The 21,074-nt window shown below is 44.7% G+C and overlaps 1 protein-coding gene across 2 annotated transcripts in view; it reads right to left on the bottom strand.

The window, feature by feature from the left end:
- CORO6 (coronin 6) overlaps positions 1–21,074 on the bottom strand; it is a 427,480-nt gene that overhangs the window by 71,760 nt on the left and 334,646 nt on the right. For both annotated transcript variants that reach the window (XM_078680034.1, XM_078680035.1), the window contains exon 4: positions 12,840–12,969. In XM_078680034.1, the coding sequence (XP_078536160.1) occupies positions 12,840–12,969 (130 nt within the window). The remainder of the gene's footprint in view (positions 1–12,839; positions 12,970–21,074) is intronic.

Raw genomic sequence — 21,074 nt, 5'->3', positions numbered from 1 at the left:
ACTAGTATGGTTCAACGATAACCACAGACAGTACATGGACCTCTCGGTCACGATACAAGACATTGCCCAGGTGATTAAGAGCATGCCGGCTGATAAAGCCCCTGGCCCAGATGGTCTGACTACCTCCTTCTATAAAACCTATGTAGCTGAACTGGCGCCGAGACTACACTCTGTCTTTGTCGAGGCGCTCGAGTCGAATACACTTCCAGATTCCATGCGTGAGGCTCTAATAATCACACTACTCAAACCGGATAAAGATGAACAACAGTTAGACTCCTACAGACCCCTGTCTCTTATCAACGTGGATGCTAAAATTTACGCGAAGGTTATTGCGGATCGGTTACAACCGATGTTGCCTATGATTGCGCTTCCAGATCAATCGGGATTCATCCCTGGACGCGCGACATCGCATAATCTCAGGACTATCTTCTCTGTCCTTCACTATTTACACCCATCTGTACAGGCGGCGGTGGTGTTCCTTGACGCCACCAAGGCCTTCGACTCCTTGGAATGGCCCTACCTATTCAGTGTCCTAGGGCGGATGGGATTCAGCCAGAACTTCATGACCCTGATCAAGCTCCTTTACACGGCACCCAGAGCCCGGGTGAGCGTTAATGGCCTCATCTCCCCACCATTTCGTGTATCGAGAGGAACTAGGCAAGGTTGTCCTCTATCGCCGCTACTCTTCGCGATAGCGATGGAGCCGCTTGCGGCTCGCATACGGCAACATCACACCGCCAGGGGCATTGGGTTTAGTGCTAGAAGCTTACTGATTTCGCTATACGCGGATGATGTCACCCTATATGTCCTTAATCCAAAAGATAACCTGAGTCCGATGCTCCGTGAATTTGTACGATTTGAGGGCCTGGCGGGGATATCCATTAACTGGACAAAGTCGGTGGCGTTCCCACTGACGGAGAGCACTGTTCGCCCTGCTCCTGACTACCCCCTCAGATGGGAGACGGGGGCTGTCAAATATTTGGGTATCTGGATCAGCCGAGATGTGCAGGAGTTGTGGTCGCTGAATTTCGGGAGGGCGGTAGACTGGTTGGAGGGGAAGGTCGAGGTCTGGAACAAACTGCCGCTGTCTCTGGTCGCGAGAATTGCACTGGCTAAGATGGTGGTTCTCCCCAAATTCTTGTATTTGTTCGTCAACGTACCACTGCCTATGACAGCGCCCTTCCATGCTCGTGTGCGCTCCCTGCTGCTGAAGTTGGTGTGGGCCGGCGGTCAAGCCAGAGTCTCCTGGGACTTACTCACGCTTCCACTCCGTCAAGGAGGTCTGGGTGCCCCGGACTTAAAGCTCTATTCCCTCTGTGCGCAAGCTCAGTTCCTGCATTTCTGGGCCTACCCCACCCCATACCAGCCACATACTGCGGTGGAACTAGCAGTGGTCGCCCCCTTGCCTTTACGAGTAGCACTATATGGCAAAGTCACATGCCCGTCACGGGAGGTGGACACGGTGGAAATGGTCCGCTGGTCCTGGCGCGAACTCCAGAAGAGAGCCGGTCTCTCCTTACTTTATGCGCCAGCCGTCCCCCTGAGAGGTAACCCGATGCTGCCTTGTTTGACAGCAAGGGGTGGCGTCCTCACCATCCGTGGCAATCGCCTTTTCACATTCGCTGACTTATATCCGGAAGGCACTTTTTTTGAGATGTCCGCTGATGGGGACAGCCAGCCCTGCTCGTTTGCTGACACGTTGCTATATCATTCCCTTAGGGAATCTTGCAAGAAGATGGGACCGAGCTTCCCGGAGGAACCCCGCGCACTGGCTGCTCTCCAAAACTTGCTGTCACGACCTTCCCCCAAAAAGCTGGTGTCTAGACTGTATAACTGCATGCAGGAACAGGCCCCGGTGACGGAGGCCGTGGCCAAACACGCTTGGGCTGCTGACCTAGAGAATCAGCTGCCGGACGACACATGGGAATATTGCTGTGCTCAACTGACAGCCCTATCCCCTAATTATAGGTTGAGGCTTATCCACTTCAAATTCCTACACCGGTATTACCGCACTCCGACACTACTACACCGTATGGGTCTCCGTGAGGACGCCTCTTGCTGGAGGTGTGGGGGTGTGGATGCGACCTTTATTCATATGGCTTGGAGCTGCCCTCGATTGAGCACATACTGGTCGGAGATCTTCACTGCCATCAATCACATCATACAAAGAACTGACTCACCGTCCCCACTGCTTGGTCTGCTGGGGTATGTTAAAGACACTACACCCTGCGACAGGAAATTGCATGCGTTGCTCCTTCTATACGCCAAACGCCAGATCGCACTGCACTGGGGCAGATCGGCTCTCCCCTCTTTCGAGGGCTGGATTAGGGATGTGACTTATGGCCACACACAACTGACACACTATTGGGAGACCATGCCCTCCGCTTCCAAACCCACTGACATCTGGGGCCCGTTTGTACAGTGGACTGCGGCGCGCGCGAGTTCAGACACCCCAGGTACATCACGTGCTACGAGCGTTTCAGATGATATGGGCTGAGGATGTGCGCTGCGTAGGTTACTGATTGAAGTCCTGCGTAGTGGCGCTGTCGAGTACAAGCCCTGCCCTGAAGCGCGCTCTGCAGTTGCTGCCCCCACTGACCCTGTTCTTGTCCCTGGCGTCTCCCTCCCGCTGGCCCTCATGTGGCCTATTGCTTGCCCCCCCCCCCCTCCCCCAAACGCCCCTCAGCATATACGGGCACAGATGCGTTGCCATTGCACGCCTGCCCAGACTATGGCTTGCCTTCTATCTGAGTGCTCCATGGCGAGACCGCGCAACTCTGTTGTGGCCTGAAGTGCTGTATGACTGCTGTTTATATGTACTTGCACCTATGTTTTGATGTTTCTTTTTGGGTTAGCTTGTTGGGGGGTCCTGTTGGGAAGAAAAGCAGTGCTGATAGACATATCCTTCCCATAGGCTGCTGCAGCGGTTAGTTGACCGTTGCTTCTTTAGGGGCGGCCTCACTGATCTTCTATATCTTTCAATTGTCTGCGACACTGTGAGAAAAGCAAGACCGTTCCCTCGCTGAAGTCGCACTGCACACGCAACAGATTTTATTGTATTTCCTGTTTATTTCTGCATGATTAACCCGGTCGGATGTCGGCCTCGGGTTAGCTTTCTTTGTGATTTTTGTATGCCCTTATTGATAGCGGCCTGCCTCCGGGTTGTTGGCGTGACGCAGTGTGAATCTTCAGTTGCATTTGTTTCAAATCGATGTCTTGCAATAAAAAAATAAAATAAAAATAAAAATAAAAATAAAAAAACTAAGAAAAGGTGCTGGAACGTATGGGAGCGCAGGAGAATACATGAGAACTCCTTTGCCTTGGAAAGCTTGCATGGATATCAGCCAGCACCAGTAAGTTTCCCTGCTATAGAGGATGTCTTCTCATGCCTTCAGAATATTATAAAACTGTAGTTTCTTGGCTCGGAAGACGGATTTCTCCTGAGAGATGAACGTGTCTAATCAGTGCTGCATTTCCCAGCTTGAGGTGTCTCTTGACCCTAGGACTGTGATTTGGAATTGTGTAGGCTAAGATGAAGATATTGCAGCCCGTGAGGTATTTTCTCTGATCATTGCTATTGAGATATATGTATGGATATAAATTTATTTCTGCATGTTTTTGTCTGTGTGCTGAGTGACCAACCTGTGAAGTATTTGTATTCATTGGTTCTTGATCATTGGCACCATCTGATGTATTCTGTGAATATATATGCGAGGCCTCCGGGTAGTTACGCGCTATATAAGTGCAATTTTCATTTCATTCATTTCATTATTGTATATGCTTCCATTCTGTGTATACATGCTCTTTATATTTGAGACTTTTATTTGATAGTATTATTTTTTGTATTTCATTACTTGCATTTGACAGTGCTTGTTTCGTGCATTGGACGCCCAATTATTGTTATATTTGCTCTTGTGCATTTGAATTATGAGTATTTCCTTATTATAACCTGCTTATGGTTTGCAGCATTATTAATATTTGATTTATAAGTGCTCATTATTTGCGTGTTTTATTATCTGCTTGTGTTTTATCTCATGCATTTGAACTTGTGGTACATATATATATTTTCATGTTGTTTTCATTTGAAATCTGGGAATGCCTTTCTGTTAGAGAGTGTTGCACTAATAAAACCCCATGCTTTATTCTGAAACTGTCTCTTGATGTGCCTCATTTGGTGAGGGTGAAGTCCCTTTCCGGGTGTTTTCTTGCCTTACCGAATGCCCCTGCTAGGGAGTGCTGAACTTCTTTAATTTGGGAGTGTAAAGCAAAACAATTGAACAGTGTTACAATTGTGTATGTACTCTTAACATATAATCTCAGGTAAATGTATAACACTCATCAACAATAAAAAATCAAATCTTGTATCATAAACAGTACAGTCACTGCATAGGCCAGTAAGCATATTATTGTTTTAACCAGTAGCGAGACTTAGATAACCTCAGAGAGAGCAAGGAGAACAGTGCTCTTACACTGCAGTCTCTAAGTAGCACAGTAAGGTGGCAGTGCCAGGATTTTATATGACTTCATTTGGTCATACTCCTATACTGTGTGAGTGTGTAGGTAGTACAGTACATTTTAACCATGGAGAAGTGGTTTATCTTATGAAAAGACATAACTCCATCAATGGTAGGAGTTCCTTTGAGCAGTAGAGGAGAGCTCTTATCGCAAGGCAGATAGGTGATAGTCCACTTACAGCCGTAGCTTTCCATACCTCAGGGTGACCACAGAGCACAATGTTCTCATAATATAGGCTCTAAGTGGATCCGTAAAGAGGAAGTATCCCGAACTTACATGCCTTCATGTGGTCAATCTGTTGTACTGTGTGGCTGTGTAAATTGTACAGAACATTATCACCGTGTAGAGACTGTTACGTTATGAAAAGTCATAACTCCATCAATAGCAGTAGTTCCTTTGAGCAGTTGAGATGGAGAACACCTATTGCAAGGTGAGTCAGATAGGGGATATTCAACGTATAGTAGTGGCTATGACACAGCCCATATTAGGAAGTATAACAAACATATGGATAAACCAATACCACGGTATCTAGTTAAAAATAAGATATTTAGCTTATCTTACATATCCGGTGAGTCGATACTGGATGACCAGTAGTGGCAGACTACTGTCATAAACCGAAGGACAATATCATTCTCCTACTAGAGATCCACTTAAATCCACCGATGACGCTAAATCCTATAGCCCCTGTATTGCCAATGTGGGCATTTCCCGGACCCCAAACAAAAAGAATGGGGTAGTAACACTAATCTCTAAATATCCATTGTATCACACACCCATGATCAAGCGGGAAGGTGGCTCATCTCCAAATGAAAAAAAAAGGGATCTAGAATTCTTCATAGTAAATATCTATACACCTAATCGTAATGCCTCAGACTTCTGGAAGGGCCTAGACAAACAGATCTTGGTCCTCCTGGACAACATAGACATTATTTTGGAAGGGGACTTTAATCTCCGCATGGATGGCAATCTAGACAGGATATCAGCCCACAAATTTATAGGCAACAAAGCGCACAAACAAATGAGAATCTCCTGTAAAATTAACAATCTTGTAGGCATCTGGCGCCCCCATAATCCCACAGGCATTGACTACAGCTTTTATTCATTGCCATTCTTTCACACACATAGACTATATCATGGTAAGCAACTCCCTACTCCACAACGCTCAGTCCCCAAAGATTGAGCCCACAGTATTCTCTGATCAGGCATGTATCTCAATTCAAATAACACTTAATAATTCCACACCTCCACCCCATCATTGACGTTTGAACGATGACCTCTTGGACAACCCCGACACTAAAGCCCAGATAAAGATGGCCAATACAAACTTTCTCATAGAAAACGCTGCTAATTTTACCTCACATATAGCATGCTGGGATGCTCTTAAGGCCACATTAAGGGAGATACTGATAAATATTGCATCTACTAAAAGTACGGCCATCTCCACTCGCCTTAAGGAATTGGAATGCTGTATCCAAAATCTAAGCCCCCAAGTTACACACTCAAAGGGCTCATCCCTCCTTTCCAAACTGCATGCAGATATAGTAAAATCCTGAGTAGGAGAGCCCAAAAATGGATTGGCGTAATCAAAGGAGATTAGCTATGCAACAACAACAAGTGTAGTATCACAGGCTCAGCAACAGTAGTGATCATTGTAGTGATACCGAAGGAGGGGTAAGACTACCTGAATGTAAAATATTATAGGCCGATCTCCTTGATTAACATCCATTACAAGATATATGATAAAATTGTGGCTCATAGACTGGAATCGTCATTCAAAAACCTATCCCTAATTCACAAACAGGTTTCCTCATAGGCAGACTTGCGGCAGATAATATTAGGACTTTCTGCCAAGTCCTTGAAAGAGAAAATCTCTCTCTCCCCAACTGCAGCACTAGCCCTTGACACAGAAAAGGCCTTTGATAAGGTCTTGTAGCGTTTTCTACATTCCATTTTACATAAATACAATCTGGGTGAGGAATTTATACGCATGACCATGCTCCTCTACTCAGGCCCGACAGCAAGGGTGAGAGTTAAAGACCACCTCTCCCAGTCCTTCAACTTCTCACAGAATACTTGCCAGGGGTGCCCTCGCTCTTCCCTGCTCTTCCTTCTGGTTATTCAACCACTCATTGCCACCTTCAGTAACAACCTAAGAATCCCAGGTATCAAATTTGCTTCAGACAGACAATAGTTGCCGCTTATGCAGATGATGTACTACTGTTTACTGAAGATGCCCCGCTGGCCATGCCAATTATGAAATAAACAGATATACACAGGACACGGGCTATTCCCTAAATATAGACAAAACAGAGATATTCCCTTTAAATGAAAACTGCACAGCTGATGCTATTGACAAATTTTGCCTGAAGTGGCAACCGACAGCATTCAAATACCTGGGCATGTGGTTCTGTCTCGATCTTAAACACTCCGTCGCACTTAATGAGTAAAAAACATTGAGCCAATTAAAGAACTTCTTACCACATGGTCACCTAAAAACATAACCTGGTGGGGCTGTGTTCGAACAGTGAAGATGATGATAGCCCCACTGATTAACTTCATATCCAGCATGCTTCCGGTGCTCTATACCTAAGAGCCAACCTCACTGCACCATTCCCCTTAGCTCCACTCTCACAGTCCACGACATCTTGACACTCCCTCTTGAACACTCAAGTCAAATTATAATGGATACTTCAATATCATTTCTCCTCCTAGAAAGATGCTTAGACCATCAAATACAGACCTCAACCTTAGCCTCCCTGTGGTACAACCGCTCCATTAAACTAGATGCAAAAACACTTTATTGGGATACATGGGCTCAAAAAGGAATAAACACCATTCTTAGCCTAGGACTACACAAACAAAAGAACTTCGACCTACCTAATATTGAATTTCTACAACTCAAAACCGTATTAAACAAACTGAACACCCCGCCCCAAACACCAGACCTTCCTGTTCTTTTAGAAGCCCTCATAAGTAGAGGTCACAGTGCCTCCCACCTATATAAACATATAACTAACAAGCTTTGAAATGATCTAGCAGGAAATGGGAACCCTACTCTCAGGCAATGGGTACTCACCCTTTGGACAAAATGACATGGCGTAGGATCTGAATCTCCCTCTTTGAGGTCAAATCACGTCTCCTTTGCACAATTCAGTTTCTGGTCTATTCACAAAACGTATTGGACCCCAACGAGACTACACAAACTTGGACTGAGGGACTCATTCACATTCTGGCGATGTGGGGAGGGCCTTGGGGACATTCAACATATGTTTTTTTACTTTTAAGATGACATGCCCACTAGTGACAAAAAATCAAGACATACTATACCGAATTACTAATGTCCCAATAGAAATAGACTTCCTAACAATGACCTTAGGTTTGCAGGCCAACCTCCGCATAGAAATTTGGCTCATCTCCCTCCTTACCTTCAGAGCTCCTCCTCTCTTTAGGCACCAAAACTGTTCTTTCTGCCTGAAAATCCACTACACCTATAGCCTTTGTTAAAGGTAAAGGGAGGTTACCAACTTCCTGGTGGATGATGCTGCCTGAGTTTGCATGCTAAGGGCTTCATTGCTATGGCAAATGTTATTTTATGTTATAATTATTTGTAGAACATACGACTCACCCAGGAGGGTATCCTGGTGCTGTTAAGCAGAGACTGAACAGACCAGGTCTGGGGTCTATATAAAGAGTCAAGTCTTCATTTTTTTCTTCAAGCCGCTGAAAAAAAGTGCCACTTCTGTTTTGTCCACATGAAGTTTCAGAAAGCTGGTCTTCATCCATCTGGCTCCTTCTGACAGGGAAGATATACATTCCATGGGTCCAGATGATGTTGGAAAGTGGGACAAATATAGGCGTTGAACCGGGTAGGGCTAAGGGATGATCCTTACTTTTGCCCGCAGATGAGGTTGGTGACCTAGCTTGACTGACTGCGTACAGCTTGTAATTAAGGAGCTGGTCCAGAAGAGCTCAGGTCCTTGTATGTTGGCTTTGTGGCAGCATCAGATGAGGATGGGTGTGAGATTGTGCCAAAGGCGTCGGATAAGTCAAGTAGAATGAAGTCTGCGGTGTCTCCTTGGTCCATGATAAGTCAGATGATTGCATTTTTGGTGCTATGATTGGGCCAGAATCCAGATTGAGTGGGGTCGAGGAGTTGGTTGTCATTTGATTGGTTGGCTAGAAGCTTGTTGATGGTTTTTTCCAGCACTTTTGCAGGGTAGGACAGCACGGCAATTACGTGATAGTTGTCAGAGTATTCGGGTCAACTGAAGGTTTTCTTAAGAAGGGGGGTATTGTGGCATGCTTCCAGGAGTACAGAAAGGTGACCGTTCAGTCTGGGGTTAGAGCTGAGCTGTTAGGAGCCAAACCTTTGGAGAAGTTGTGATGAGGACAGTAATGCCTATGAGCTCCAGAGTAGTTTCGATAGTGGTGAGGGTGTGCCAGTTTGTCATGGTGGGTTTCTGAGTGCTCGTCTTGAAGGTTAGGAGAGCTGCAAGAGTGGATGGTCCTGGCTGGGGCTCAAAGTTGTTGTAGATATTGCCGATATTGCTGCGAAGATGTTGGAGAGCTGGGTGCAGAGGGCCTGTGAGTGGGTGATGGTTGTGGAGTTTGTGGCTTGTGCAATGACCAAGATTTCTTTGGCACTGTAGGAGCTGTTTTCCTACGTTCTGTGAGTGCTGATGTCTTGGTGGACATGATTTGCTGAATGTAGAACTTGAGGAATTGTAGTTGCGCTTATCCATGTCGTCGTGGGACTGTCTCCCTCTGCTTTCGCGTTGTTTATAATGGTGTTTGTGCGTTCCTCTGTGAATCAGCCTACGTGTGACCAGGTCCTGTTGGCAATGGTGGCTTTGAGTGAGGACAAGATGTCTGTGCAGGAGGTGATCTAGGCTTCAAAGTTGGCGATGGATCATGAGAGGTTATCGTCATGTTGGGGTTGGTGGGCTAAGAATTCTGAGATTCGTGTTTCTTTTGAGATCCTCTTCCAGTTGCAGCTGGTTGATTTGGCGGGCGCAGTTCAGTGATAGGGAGGGATTGATTTGGAATGAATGGGGCGTAGCTGTCCAAGTGGGAGGTGTAGGTTTGTCTACCATGATGTTGTTGAGGGTAGTGAAAATGGGTTGCCGGAGGCGTGGATGGGTCGTTCACTCCCCGGCTGAGTCTGAGAGTGGACAGGTCCTCTCAAAGGTAATTTGTGTTGGGGTTGGTGAGGTCCTCCAGGTGGTAATTGAAGTTACCGTGGGGGAAGGAGGTGAAGGCGAGTACTAGGAGGGCCATGAGCTCTGCAATGGAGTTCACCGAAGTTGGTTTCCGGTCGAGGAGGTCGGTAGATGAGTTCCACGTTGTTGCTGGTGTCTGCAGACGGAATAGGCCACGCTTGCGTTTACAATGCATTCCTTTACAACATGAGCTTTACAACAAACACATTGTTACAACGCGTTCCATTACAACGCAAGTTGTTACAATGACTTGCTACAAAAGAGTGGCGTCTATAGGTGCAGTGAGTGAGTGGACGATCAGGGCTTACTAGAGCTGGGTGCAGTCAAGGCCCAGAAGGGTACAGACGGGATTGCCTTCGGTCTGCCAGTGGTACACCCATTGCATGCATTTGTTCGCCAGCATCATTACCTAGGAAGTGGACTGGCAGGAGTTCCAGAGGTGGGGCTTAGGTGAGCAGCAGGTGAGAGTGCACAGCATGGGAGAAGAGACATGAATTCTGCTGAGGGGGGAGGGTGGAAAAGGAGAAGGAGGAGTGGGAAAAAAGGAGTCAGAAATACCCAGGAAAAAAGAGTGGGAGGAGCAATAGGAGATGAAAAGAGGTCAAAAGAGACAGGAACGCAGAGGGTGAGAGAAAGAGAGCAAGAGTAAGAAGATAAAATTCAAAGAAGCAGAGAGAGTGCAGAACAAAAGAGAAAAAGGAAAATACCAGGAAGAGGAGTACGACAGAATTGCAAGCCTGGGATCCTAATTACAATGAAGGTGCTAGGTCCGCAAGGAACAGGCTTCATCAGTGGACTTGGCACAGTCAAGCAGCACAGATGCATAGAGCAGTCCTATGTTTTTAAGTATGTATGCACACAGGCCTATTCTTTGCAGAGCTATAATTATGAATGGCCATTCTAATTAATCAAATGCCTTTTCAGCATCTAGAAACACTTATCACAGGCAATTTTGGGTTTATCTGATACATAATTGTGAATAACAGGCAAATATTTAGGGCAGTAGCTCTTACAGGGATGAATCCTGCCAGATCAGGGAGGACAAAAATGTTTATAACATGCAACAAGTCCTTAACAATTACTATAGAAACTATTTTACTATTTATGTTTAAGAGGGACATGGGATGGCATGACTTAGTTAAAAAAGGGATCTTTGCCTGTGTGGATAAACTGAGAGTCTGCCCATTACAAGACCTTCATTGTATACATGTGGCAGGTGTGGGGTTTGCAGGTCTGTGTAGTCTTTATTGAATACTGTAGTGAATCTACCGGATCTAGTTGCTTTACCATTTGTCATACATTTGATGAAGGAGTATTTCCACAGGGGATATCAGTTTGTGTAAAGGTTGCCTGACTGTTTGCTCTTGGCAGGGCATGGCTATATCTTACATGTATTCTGCAATTTGAATGTTGCCAAAGACACTTCAATTGGTATAAATGCATATAGTATCTAGTAAATGTCGCTAATATTTCATAGACGGCGAGTCTATGTGCTCTGCCCTAGTCTGTTATATTCAATATGATCTTATTCTTGGAGTGATCTCTCCGCCAGGCTAGTGTTTTGCTTGCGTGTTCCCTCTCTCCATATTGTCTAGCCCTAGCCTCTCAATGTAGCAAGTTGGATTCCCTGTCCACAGTATCTCGAGCTGATACCAATGTCAGGTTTAGTTCAATTTGCAGATCTACTTTATCCGCTGTAACGAGTTTAAGCTAAACATCTTGAGCTTGTTTTGTAGATGTTCAGATGACCTCTCAGGACCATAACTGAGCCAGCCAGCTTTACTATCTGATAACAGAATCTAAGCCTTCCCATAGAGTAGCGTAGGTGTCCAATGAATTTTTGTAAGTTGTAAGTATTTCCTAATGGCATTTGCCACCTTCATTTTGAATGTCGTATCCTTTAATGCACTGAAGGGCTAGTACATGTTAAAAAAAATCATCAAACAATGCTGACATGCCATCACAAAATCCAATTCTTGCAGTAGGGCCACCTTCGCATGTTGCCTGTCCAGGTAAGCCTGCACCAACCTATTCTGGTTCTGGAGAGTTACGCTCTATTACATTCTACTTCATGCAGCGGACTGGGTCATATGTGTGTGTATCAGGCCACCATTCTCAAATTTCTATGGCAGCCTCTGCTGAGTGAGACAACTTCTGCACCAGCGCTGGCTCCTTCGGTGCCCACACCGGGGAACAGCAGAGCATGCTGCTTCCCAACCCCTTGCCGTGCAGCCAGGGAGGTCTACTCCCCGGAAGTCATCAGAACCTGATAGGCCGCATCATGGGGGACAATCCAGCCAGAACCACAACTAGTGCAGCTGGGTCCTGCAAAGCAGAAGCATGGAGGCTTCATGTTAGGTGTACACTCCTGGATGATAAGGATTATAGCAGGATTTAGAGGTACTCCGCCTGAGCTCACTCAAGAAGTGACGAATTTGAATGTGGCCAACTTTTCTCCTCCCCTTCACCAATCATACTTCACTATCAATATCACTGTAAGATTTCCACATCAAACTAGAAATGTGTTCACCTTTTCCCAGGCTTCATTTCAAACTGTTGCAAGAAACATCAACAATGAGGATGTCAGAAAGGTGTCATATTTCTGAAACATTCACACACATAACATATGCTGTTATTGGGAAGTTTAGCTTATCTTTTAGGTTTTTGTCACTTATTGCAGAGGAGGTACTAGCAGACACACCATAATGGGTCCAACACTTTCAAGGCATTATCTTGCACCTCCTACTGCTATGAGAAATGAGGAAAGCATTCCAAATGCTGTCACTGTCTATTCGAGGAGAGGTATAGCAGCATCTGTGGCTCATCAAGACAGCCACATGTGCTTCTTTGCAAACATTCTCTAAGCATTACTCTTTGGGTACCAGTTACAGAACATAACAAGCCTTATACTTGGTAAACATCTGGCAAAAGTTGTGAATGTGAAAGACCCTGGATATCAGAGTAAGGAAATGCTACTTAGCAAAGCAATTAAGAACTCTGATGCAACAATTTTCCATTCATAGCGTTCTAAAAATATTTGATTTATTACTCAGCCATGTGCCCTCATGTACTATCCTTATACGTCATCTTTAAGTTGTGCCATACCTGCACTGAGTAGAATGTTGCGGGCCGTCGGGTGCCAGAGGACGATGCCCACGCGTTTGGAGTGTCCTTCTAGCGTCACAATAGGTTCTGTGATTGATCTTATTGGTGTATAATCAGGGATCTGCCACACCTGTAAGGACAATCAGAAAAGGTCAAACGTACAGCATTAGAGAAAATACTGAGTTGCCTCTATGACTCATATCCCTAAAACATTTCTGCTTGTTATTCCCATAAAATATCAAGAATCTTACAAATCACCCCTCAAATCTTTGGCTACAACAGATTAATTAAGTAAATAGTACAGTTGATGTAGCCCAGGATTCTTCATCCGGCAGAGTAGGTTTAGCTGTGAGGATTGGTAGCCTTCTCCCTACTTAGGTGTTTTATGTCATGCTGTTGTATTTTGGGGACTTTAAGAAAGAAGTCTGGTTAAATATCCTGCAGACTCTGCGCCTGCGGAAGGGATCTGTGAGTAACTTGAAGGGCTCAGGTTCATGTCCATGTCAGATATTTATCCACCTAATGTTTGATAACATTAATACATTTTCACTGGATATCAATAACAATTATTCTTTATGCACCTAGATACAATCCGCTTTGTTACATGTCATGTAAAACATGGGCAACATTCTACTTCTTCTTATTATTAATATTATTATTATTATTAGTAGTAGTAGTAGTACTACGATAAGATGTTGTAGTGGATATAGTGGAAGTAAGGGTAAGTGTAGTTCTAACGGTAGCAGCGACAAATATCATCATTATTCCTACTATTGCTGGTTTAAAAAAAACCATACAGTATGTTAATAAGTGTGGACAGCTAGAAGCAACAGCAGTACATACTATTATGTACAAGAAATATATGATCAGCTCAGAGAGCATCTTATGCATAATACAAAGCAAGACTACACTCCAAGTAAAATACAGTGACATTCGAGAAGAAACTTCAGGAGATTTCAATAAACTGCAGATATCTGAGGAGAGAATGGAGAGAAGTGGTAATCAGAAAGAAAAGGTTTCAGTTTTCTTTTGAAAGCAGATAAAGAAGGGAATGAGCAGATAGATGAATTGAGTTCCATGTTTTTAAAACACATCTAAAGAAAAACTGGTTTATTCCTCCTGAGATATTCATAGTATAAAATGAATGCACATGTATGGCACCGCTTGGTGTGTTGTTATTGTGTTTGTGGAGACTGAGGGTCTGGCTTAGAGTTTGGCACACAGATACTGCGTCCCAAATGTGACTGATATACCGTCTGCCTCATTACAAGTGCCATAGGATATAAACCACTTGTAATAAGATGGACGGGCTATCCGTTACATTTGTAAAAGACAACCAAACTATAAATCAGGCCCTATGTCAATTACCAATCCAATCCAATCCAAAAATTCTTTATTTCGGCCATTTGAGACCATAAAAGATTCATAAAAAACGTAAAACATTTTAAAGCTAATCCGCATACAATAAAAACATGACATAATACATTTCATAGGTGGTTCATTTCCATGGAGAGTCTGGACATGAGGAACGATTACATTACAGTTCGTATCGCTTTTCAGTCTTTTGGCATTTTTCCGCTTATCTGCCACATGGCCATTATAAACTTAGCAACTGCAAAGACTATGTGGGGCAGGGTACTTGTCTTCAGTATTCTATATGAATGCAAATAGTTTCTTATACCCAAATTCCTACACAATGGCACTAGCCAGTATTTCCTTGGTCTAGTGTAGGCCGGGCAAAAAAACAGAACGTGAATTTCTTCCTCATCATAGTTATTGCACCCAGGACAAATGTTATTGTCCCGCATTGTCCATTTGCAGGTGAAGGTTTTCAAGGGCAGGGTGCCTAGCCTCCATTGAATGAACAATTTCCTTGCAGAAATAGGAAATATAATGTCCATAAAACCTTCGAAACAATAAGAATTTTTGGAATCCAGGAATTGTTCAGTCAGGGTGCCGATATTGGGTGCACACACGAGAGAGACTAGACTTTTCTCCTTGAGAATTTCGACCAGCCTTTTGCGAGGGACCCTTTGACAGCCTCTTTTAGGAACCTCCCATAACTCGGGGAGTCCCAGACGATGTAGTTCTCTCTTGATAAAGGCCAACCACGGGATTCTGTCACGCTGGTTGAGATTCATTACATGCTTGAGGTCTTCCCTGTAGTATGCAAGTTCGCCAGTGGTCCATTGCCTATGCCAGAACCTCAGCGGTTTTAGTTCCAAATCGTCCCCTATTGAAGGGAGCCCCAGATCTAATCTTAGGGGTAGCAAGGGTGTGCCTTGGAGAAGGGCCAAAAGGCGTCTGAGGAAGTTGTTTTCTACTCTGATAAGTTCTGTCCCCGCTTTATGACCCCACAACTCACTGCCATAGGATGCGGCCGCTTTGGCTTGGGTTTTATACATCTCCACAGCTGGACTGATGGGTTTAAAGGTTGATGTATTTGCGACCTTCAAAATTGCCCCCGACATCTGGGACAGCTTTAACCGGGATCTGGCTATCTGAGGGCCCCATGATAAATTCTCGTGTAGAGTTACCCCCAGATACTGAAATGTTTTTACCCTTTCCAGCCTTGCAGAACCCAGTGTTGGATCAGGCGTAGTTGTAAAGGATTGGTTGAATATCATGAATTTGGTTTTCTCTGTATTGATCTCCAGACCAAGTTGCCTGCAGAAAATGCCAAACCCATCTAATATCCGTTGGATCCCCATCGGGGATTTTGGAAAGCAGGAGGGTATCATCGGCAAACATGATAGCCGGTACCCTCCTGCCTGCCAACAGGGGTGCGTCATTGTCCCTGACATTGTCAAGATGGAATATGACACTGTTAACCAATTACCAAGAGTAAATTCCAATTATTTGGCACTTTCATTATTGGCCATATTAGAGTGTAAGATGTTGATAGAATCTTCAAAGAGGCAAGACTGGTGCAAAATATGCAAAAAGTCAAGGTCTCATAAGGTCTTGGTGGGCGGCCCACGGGACTACCAAGTACAGACATGGCAAATGTCTTTTTGTATACTACAGTTTTTGCATACTTCTAGTGGAGGACTGACGTAACATTTAGAGATCGCCCCCAGGTACCCTAGCGGAGGACTGGCGGAACATTTAGAGATCGCCACCAGGCATTCAGGGATATATGTGCTTCAGTGAAGCCACCATTGCAGCTGTCAATGTTGATTAGCTGCTATGCTTGATTAGAATTGAAACCAATTCAGTATCTTGCATTCACAACACATGCCTTCCTTTAATGTTTGAATGAAAATATCATATTTGACAGTGTCAAACACCACTGAAATGTCTAGTAGTACCTGTGAGCATGAGTGTCCATTGTCTAGGTTTTGCAGTGTGTTATCAATCATTCGGACATCTGGAAATAGTCAAGGAAATAGTTATTGTTAGAAATGCGGGTCTCTTGTTGGCAGAGGGAGGTACCTTTGTCCAAATAGGGACCCTTGCTTATTGTCAGGGTAAGGGTGATACACACTCTAGATAACCCCTGCTCACCCCCTTGTTAGCTTGGCACGAACAGACAGGCTTATCCCAAAGGCATTATGTAAAGTATTTGTGCCAACACTCACAGTAACACAGTGATAACACCACAAATGGACACCACACCGGTTTAGAAAAATAAAGTATCTTTATCTAAACTTTAAGAAGACCAAAATGACAAAAATCCAACATACAAGTATTAAGTAAAATGACTTTCAAAAGGTTTAACCAACTGAGTCCATAGAAAACGATGGATGCGTGATTTCTTACAATGTACCTGTCGTTGTGACAAAATTCACCATACCAAACAGCGAATGGAAGCGTCAAAAAACAAAAACAAAGAGATGCGTCGATTCCTGAGACCTTCGTGGATGCAAAGCGACAGTTCTGCTGGACACAGGGGTAAGCGATATGTCGATTCTGAGATGACTCCTATCCGCGGGTGATGCGTCAGGGAAAACTTGCCGCACAAGGATGATGCGTGGAAATCTGGGATGCATTGGCGAATGATGCGTCAGCTTCGAGCGGTGATGCGTCAATTTCTTCAGCCTTGATCCATCGATGCGTCAATTCTTGCAGCGGCGACAGGCACTGCGTCAGTTTCGGCAGCAGCGGTGCAGCGAGATTCGTCTTGCACCACGGCGTTGCGTCCTAAAAACTATTGCTAGAAGAGCGATGCGTAATTTTTCTTGATGTTGCGTTGCTTTCCAGCTCTCATCAGCAGAAACAACCTCCAGAGGCCACACACAGTCACATGGACTCCTGGCAGATCAGAACTTCCAGCAAGGAAGTTCATGGGAGCTTGGGGTGACGTCTTTGTGTTCCTGAGACTTCAAAACAGGAGGCAAGCTTTACTCAAGCCCTTGGAGACTTTCCTCAAGCAGGGGACAGAGCACACAGCAACGTCTTTCTCCCTTCTTTGGCAGAAACAGAAACTGCAGGCCAACCCCCAACACACAGCAAGGGCAGTACTTCTCCTTAATTTCTCCAGCTCTTCCCCTCAGCAAAGGCTCCTCTTGATTCTAGAAGTAGTCTAAGGTCTGGGGTTTTGGGTCTGATGCTTATACCCCATAATGTCTTTGTTCTCTTTGTGCAAGGGGTTCTGGGCCCAATTAAAACGAGTTCTGGGGGCACTCTGTCAGTGCACAACAACATCCTTTGTTAGTGTGGGCTTTGGTCCCAGACACACCACAGGGGGGTGAAGCCAGCATTGTGGAAGGCAGGCACTTCAGGTACAGGTGCTACTCCTCCCCCCACTCCAAATGCAGATCAGGCCTATTCAACCTAGTGCTGACTCATCCAGACTCCTGGAGCCACTGCACTTCCCCAGCCCCTGTCACTCCAAAACCAGACAGTCAACCCACAAACAGGCAGAGGCACACAGGGTGGTTGAACAAGAAAATAGCCACTTTCTAAAAGTGGTATTTTCAAACTCAGAATGTAAAAATTACCTTTTCTAAAAGATGCATCTTTAGATTCTTAGTTCAGGCATACTAAACTTTTTTCCTATCTGGTCCCAATGGTAAGTTATAAGTTATAAGTTATATTTATAAGATGTTATAAATGTACTCCCATGCTTTCCTATGGGGACAGATAGCCTTACAATTGAGAAAAACGAAATTGGCAGTATTTCACTATCAGGACATGCCACACACATCAGGGCATGTCCTAACTTTCACATACATCGCGCCCTGCCCACACGGGTACCTTGAGCCTACTTTAGGAGTGACTGACATGTAAGAAAAGGGAAGGTTAGGGCCTGGCAAGTGGTTGCACTTGCCAAGTTGACATGGCAACTAACGACTGCGCACACACACCGCTGTGGCAAGTCTGAGTTACCGTTTCAGGACTACTCGTGTATGTGGCACAATCAGTGCTGCAGGCCTACTAGTAGTATTTGATTTACCAGCCCTGCCACACTCAGTACACTCTACTAGGGACTGACAATAAATCAAATATGCCAATCAGGGAGAATCAATCATAATAACAATTTATACAGGGAGCACTTGCACTTTGACACTGATCAGCAGTAGCAAAGTGCCCAAAGCATCTAAGCCAGCCAAAAACAAAATCCAGCACAGCATCAAAAATACAGAGGTAAAGGCAAAAAGTCAGGGGAAACCACACCAAAGATGTCAAGTGTAACAGTTATCATTTACAAGTTGTTTAACTGGCTGTTCATGCAACCTTGAGAAAGGATAGACCAGGGACTGGGCAATAATTATTAAGTTAACTTAGGTCAGCACAGATTGTTTTTAAGCAAGACATCGCTTGACTTATTTTAAAACAATCCTTAAACTCCTCAAGACAGTGCCATGGATTGAACTCCGACAAGGTCTGTTGAGTCCTCTACTTAATTGCCAGAGGAAAGGTCAATGTAGCCACTGTGCCAACCTGCACAGAGTAGTATGTGTGAAAGGAGTCAAGCATCTCCTGAAGAGAGTCACCATTTTGAGAAAAAAAAACACAAAGTGGAGAAAACCTCCATGGTAATCTTGTATCTCTTGATTGATGATGAAGATGAACACTGAAGAAATCAGTAAGGGACCAAACTCCACTTGGCATCAGGAAGGAGAAAAGAGCCAAGCAAGAATTAAAGCGTAGAATCCAAATGAAGATCTGAACTGTTTGAAACAAACATCTGGAAAGGAATAGCAGCATGAAGTTGAAGAATGCAATGGAAAATAAGGGAACAAATGCCTTGTGGAACAATTGCACTGTGATGCATCTTCCTCTCAAGATCACCTCCTTTGGGTATGATGTAAAAAGGAACTGACATCACAAGAAAAGGCTCTACTTTATCTTACATGAGGAACTTTGAATAACATCCTATGGACAGACCATCAACTAGGAAGGTCTTGTTAAAAAGCTTGCCCACATCCCTTTTCAGAAAGTTATAGTGTTCATTTTGTAAAAGAAGAGGCCAAAGATTGATATCCTTTGTTCCACAGTGGATTCAATAGTCCTGCTACTGCTCTTTATGTCTAGTGTTTCAATTAGCTCTAAAAACACCCCTCTGAGTTTGATGGTAAGCAAAGAAAAGTCAAAGCCATCTGAGCAACGCAGACACTTAGCCAGGTGTTGAGAGCGGTGCCTGTGATCACGCTGGCCAGCAGTGGGAGATGTGCTTCTTCTCTCCCTAAATTTGCATAGTCTTTAGTAATTTCTTCACTATACACATAGCAATAAAGGGTCAGCAGGAGAGGTTGAGCTTGTAAACGGTGCAGAGACGTTTTGCCTGGAACTACACTGATGTTTTCCTTGGTAGATTATCATATAATTTGATTGGCGATTTGATGGCTATGGATTTTGCTTCAAAACATGTTGCTTTTCATGGTTTCATGTATTTGGCACCTAGAGTGATCAATCATGTGAAGTCGTTTTTTCACCATTAAGTGTCTTGGTGTGTCGAGAACAGACTTCTTACTCTTACTCTTAATTCTTTCCTCCCTGAGTGAAGTCATTACCACTCCCAGTCATAGTCTCATTGCAGTTATTAGTGATGTATGATTTTCAGGAAAGGAAGAGAGACAGGTACCAAAGGAAGCAGTAAGTCCAGATGTTCTGTTCCTTATGTTGTCCTTGGCTATTAGCTTTAGTGAAGGACAAGTAAATATGATTGTTTACAGCGATTAATCGGCAACTCGTACTCAATCCTTTTGTTGCTATAATGAGATCCAGGATGACTTTTTTCCCATTTGCGACTATGAGGCAATGCTGGATCAAGTCATTCTCGTACAATAAGGATGAAAATAGTGAGGATGATTCATCATTAAGGCTGGCCCAGAGTAGGATGACATCTCCAACTGATAGATAGTAATTTTCCTGTTGCAGAATGTTCTAATGATGTTATGAATATGTTAGCCTAATGTGTCTAACCAATATGCAGTTACAGCTTATTATTCATGCGCTGCAACCCACTGAGCTATTTTTGTAATATGCAAGATTCAACTTCTCTCATACGAGAGAGAGGCTTGTCTATGGCAGAGAGACTTCTGATGCTGACATTTGCTCTGCAGCTCCAATGTCTAATGGTACAGTTTTCCCCCATCCCTTATGATCAGAAAATCCCTGGTTTCAGCATCTCTCGCCTTGGGTATTTTTCTTGCAGAAATGTTTCCATGCTCTGGAGAAGCCGAGGCCTGGCTCCGTGGCCTTGGGCAGAGATAACCAAATGTTGTTATTGCAGGTGCAGATGCCTCTTGTATGAGGCTATTGTTCGCCCTCTGCTGAGCCCAGTACTTTTCCAGTCTGGGCGTGTCTTTACCCTGCCATGCTATGTTATAATGTATTGTCCTGATGGGATGGGTCAGTCCTCTCGGTGCACTCCCTGGGGTGTAGACCTGACGGGGCCCATCTGCAGATGAATATTATGGCCTAATAAATATATTTCTAATTCTTCTCCACTGTTCGGCTGCCTTTTTATATGAGAATGATAGATGAGTGAGGTAAGTCGCTCAGGTGGATTTGAGCCACGCTTATCAGATGGCGCCCGAACAGGGACTCCGCGATAAGGATCTTTCTCACCCGTAAGTGGGTAGCAGAAGGCCGGGGACCCTCTGGTCGGCACGGTGGGTCTGGGTACCCACTTTGATGCCGTGCTTGGTTCTCGCAGCGCTGCCCCACCCTGCTAATCGGGAGAGGTCCCGGTTCATGATCCTGCGCCGGGGTCCGGAAGGCGGGACTTTGGAGCTGACCGTGTTGGTCCCAGCAGCCGGCGGTGGAGAACGGTGGATGTCGGTT

This window comes from Lissotriton helveticus, chromosome 3_1 (assembly GCF_964261635.1).
Source record: "Lissotriton helveticus chromosome 3_1, aLisHel1.1, whole genome shotgun sequence".
In the NCBI taxonomy this organism is placed as follows: Eukaryota; Metazoa; Chordata; class Amphibia; order Caudata; family Salamandridae; genus Lissotriton; species Lissotriton helveticus.
This window is presented reverse-complemented; position numbering and strand designations above follow the sequence as displayed.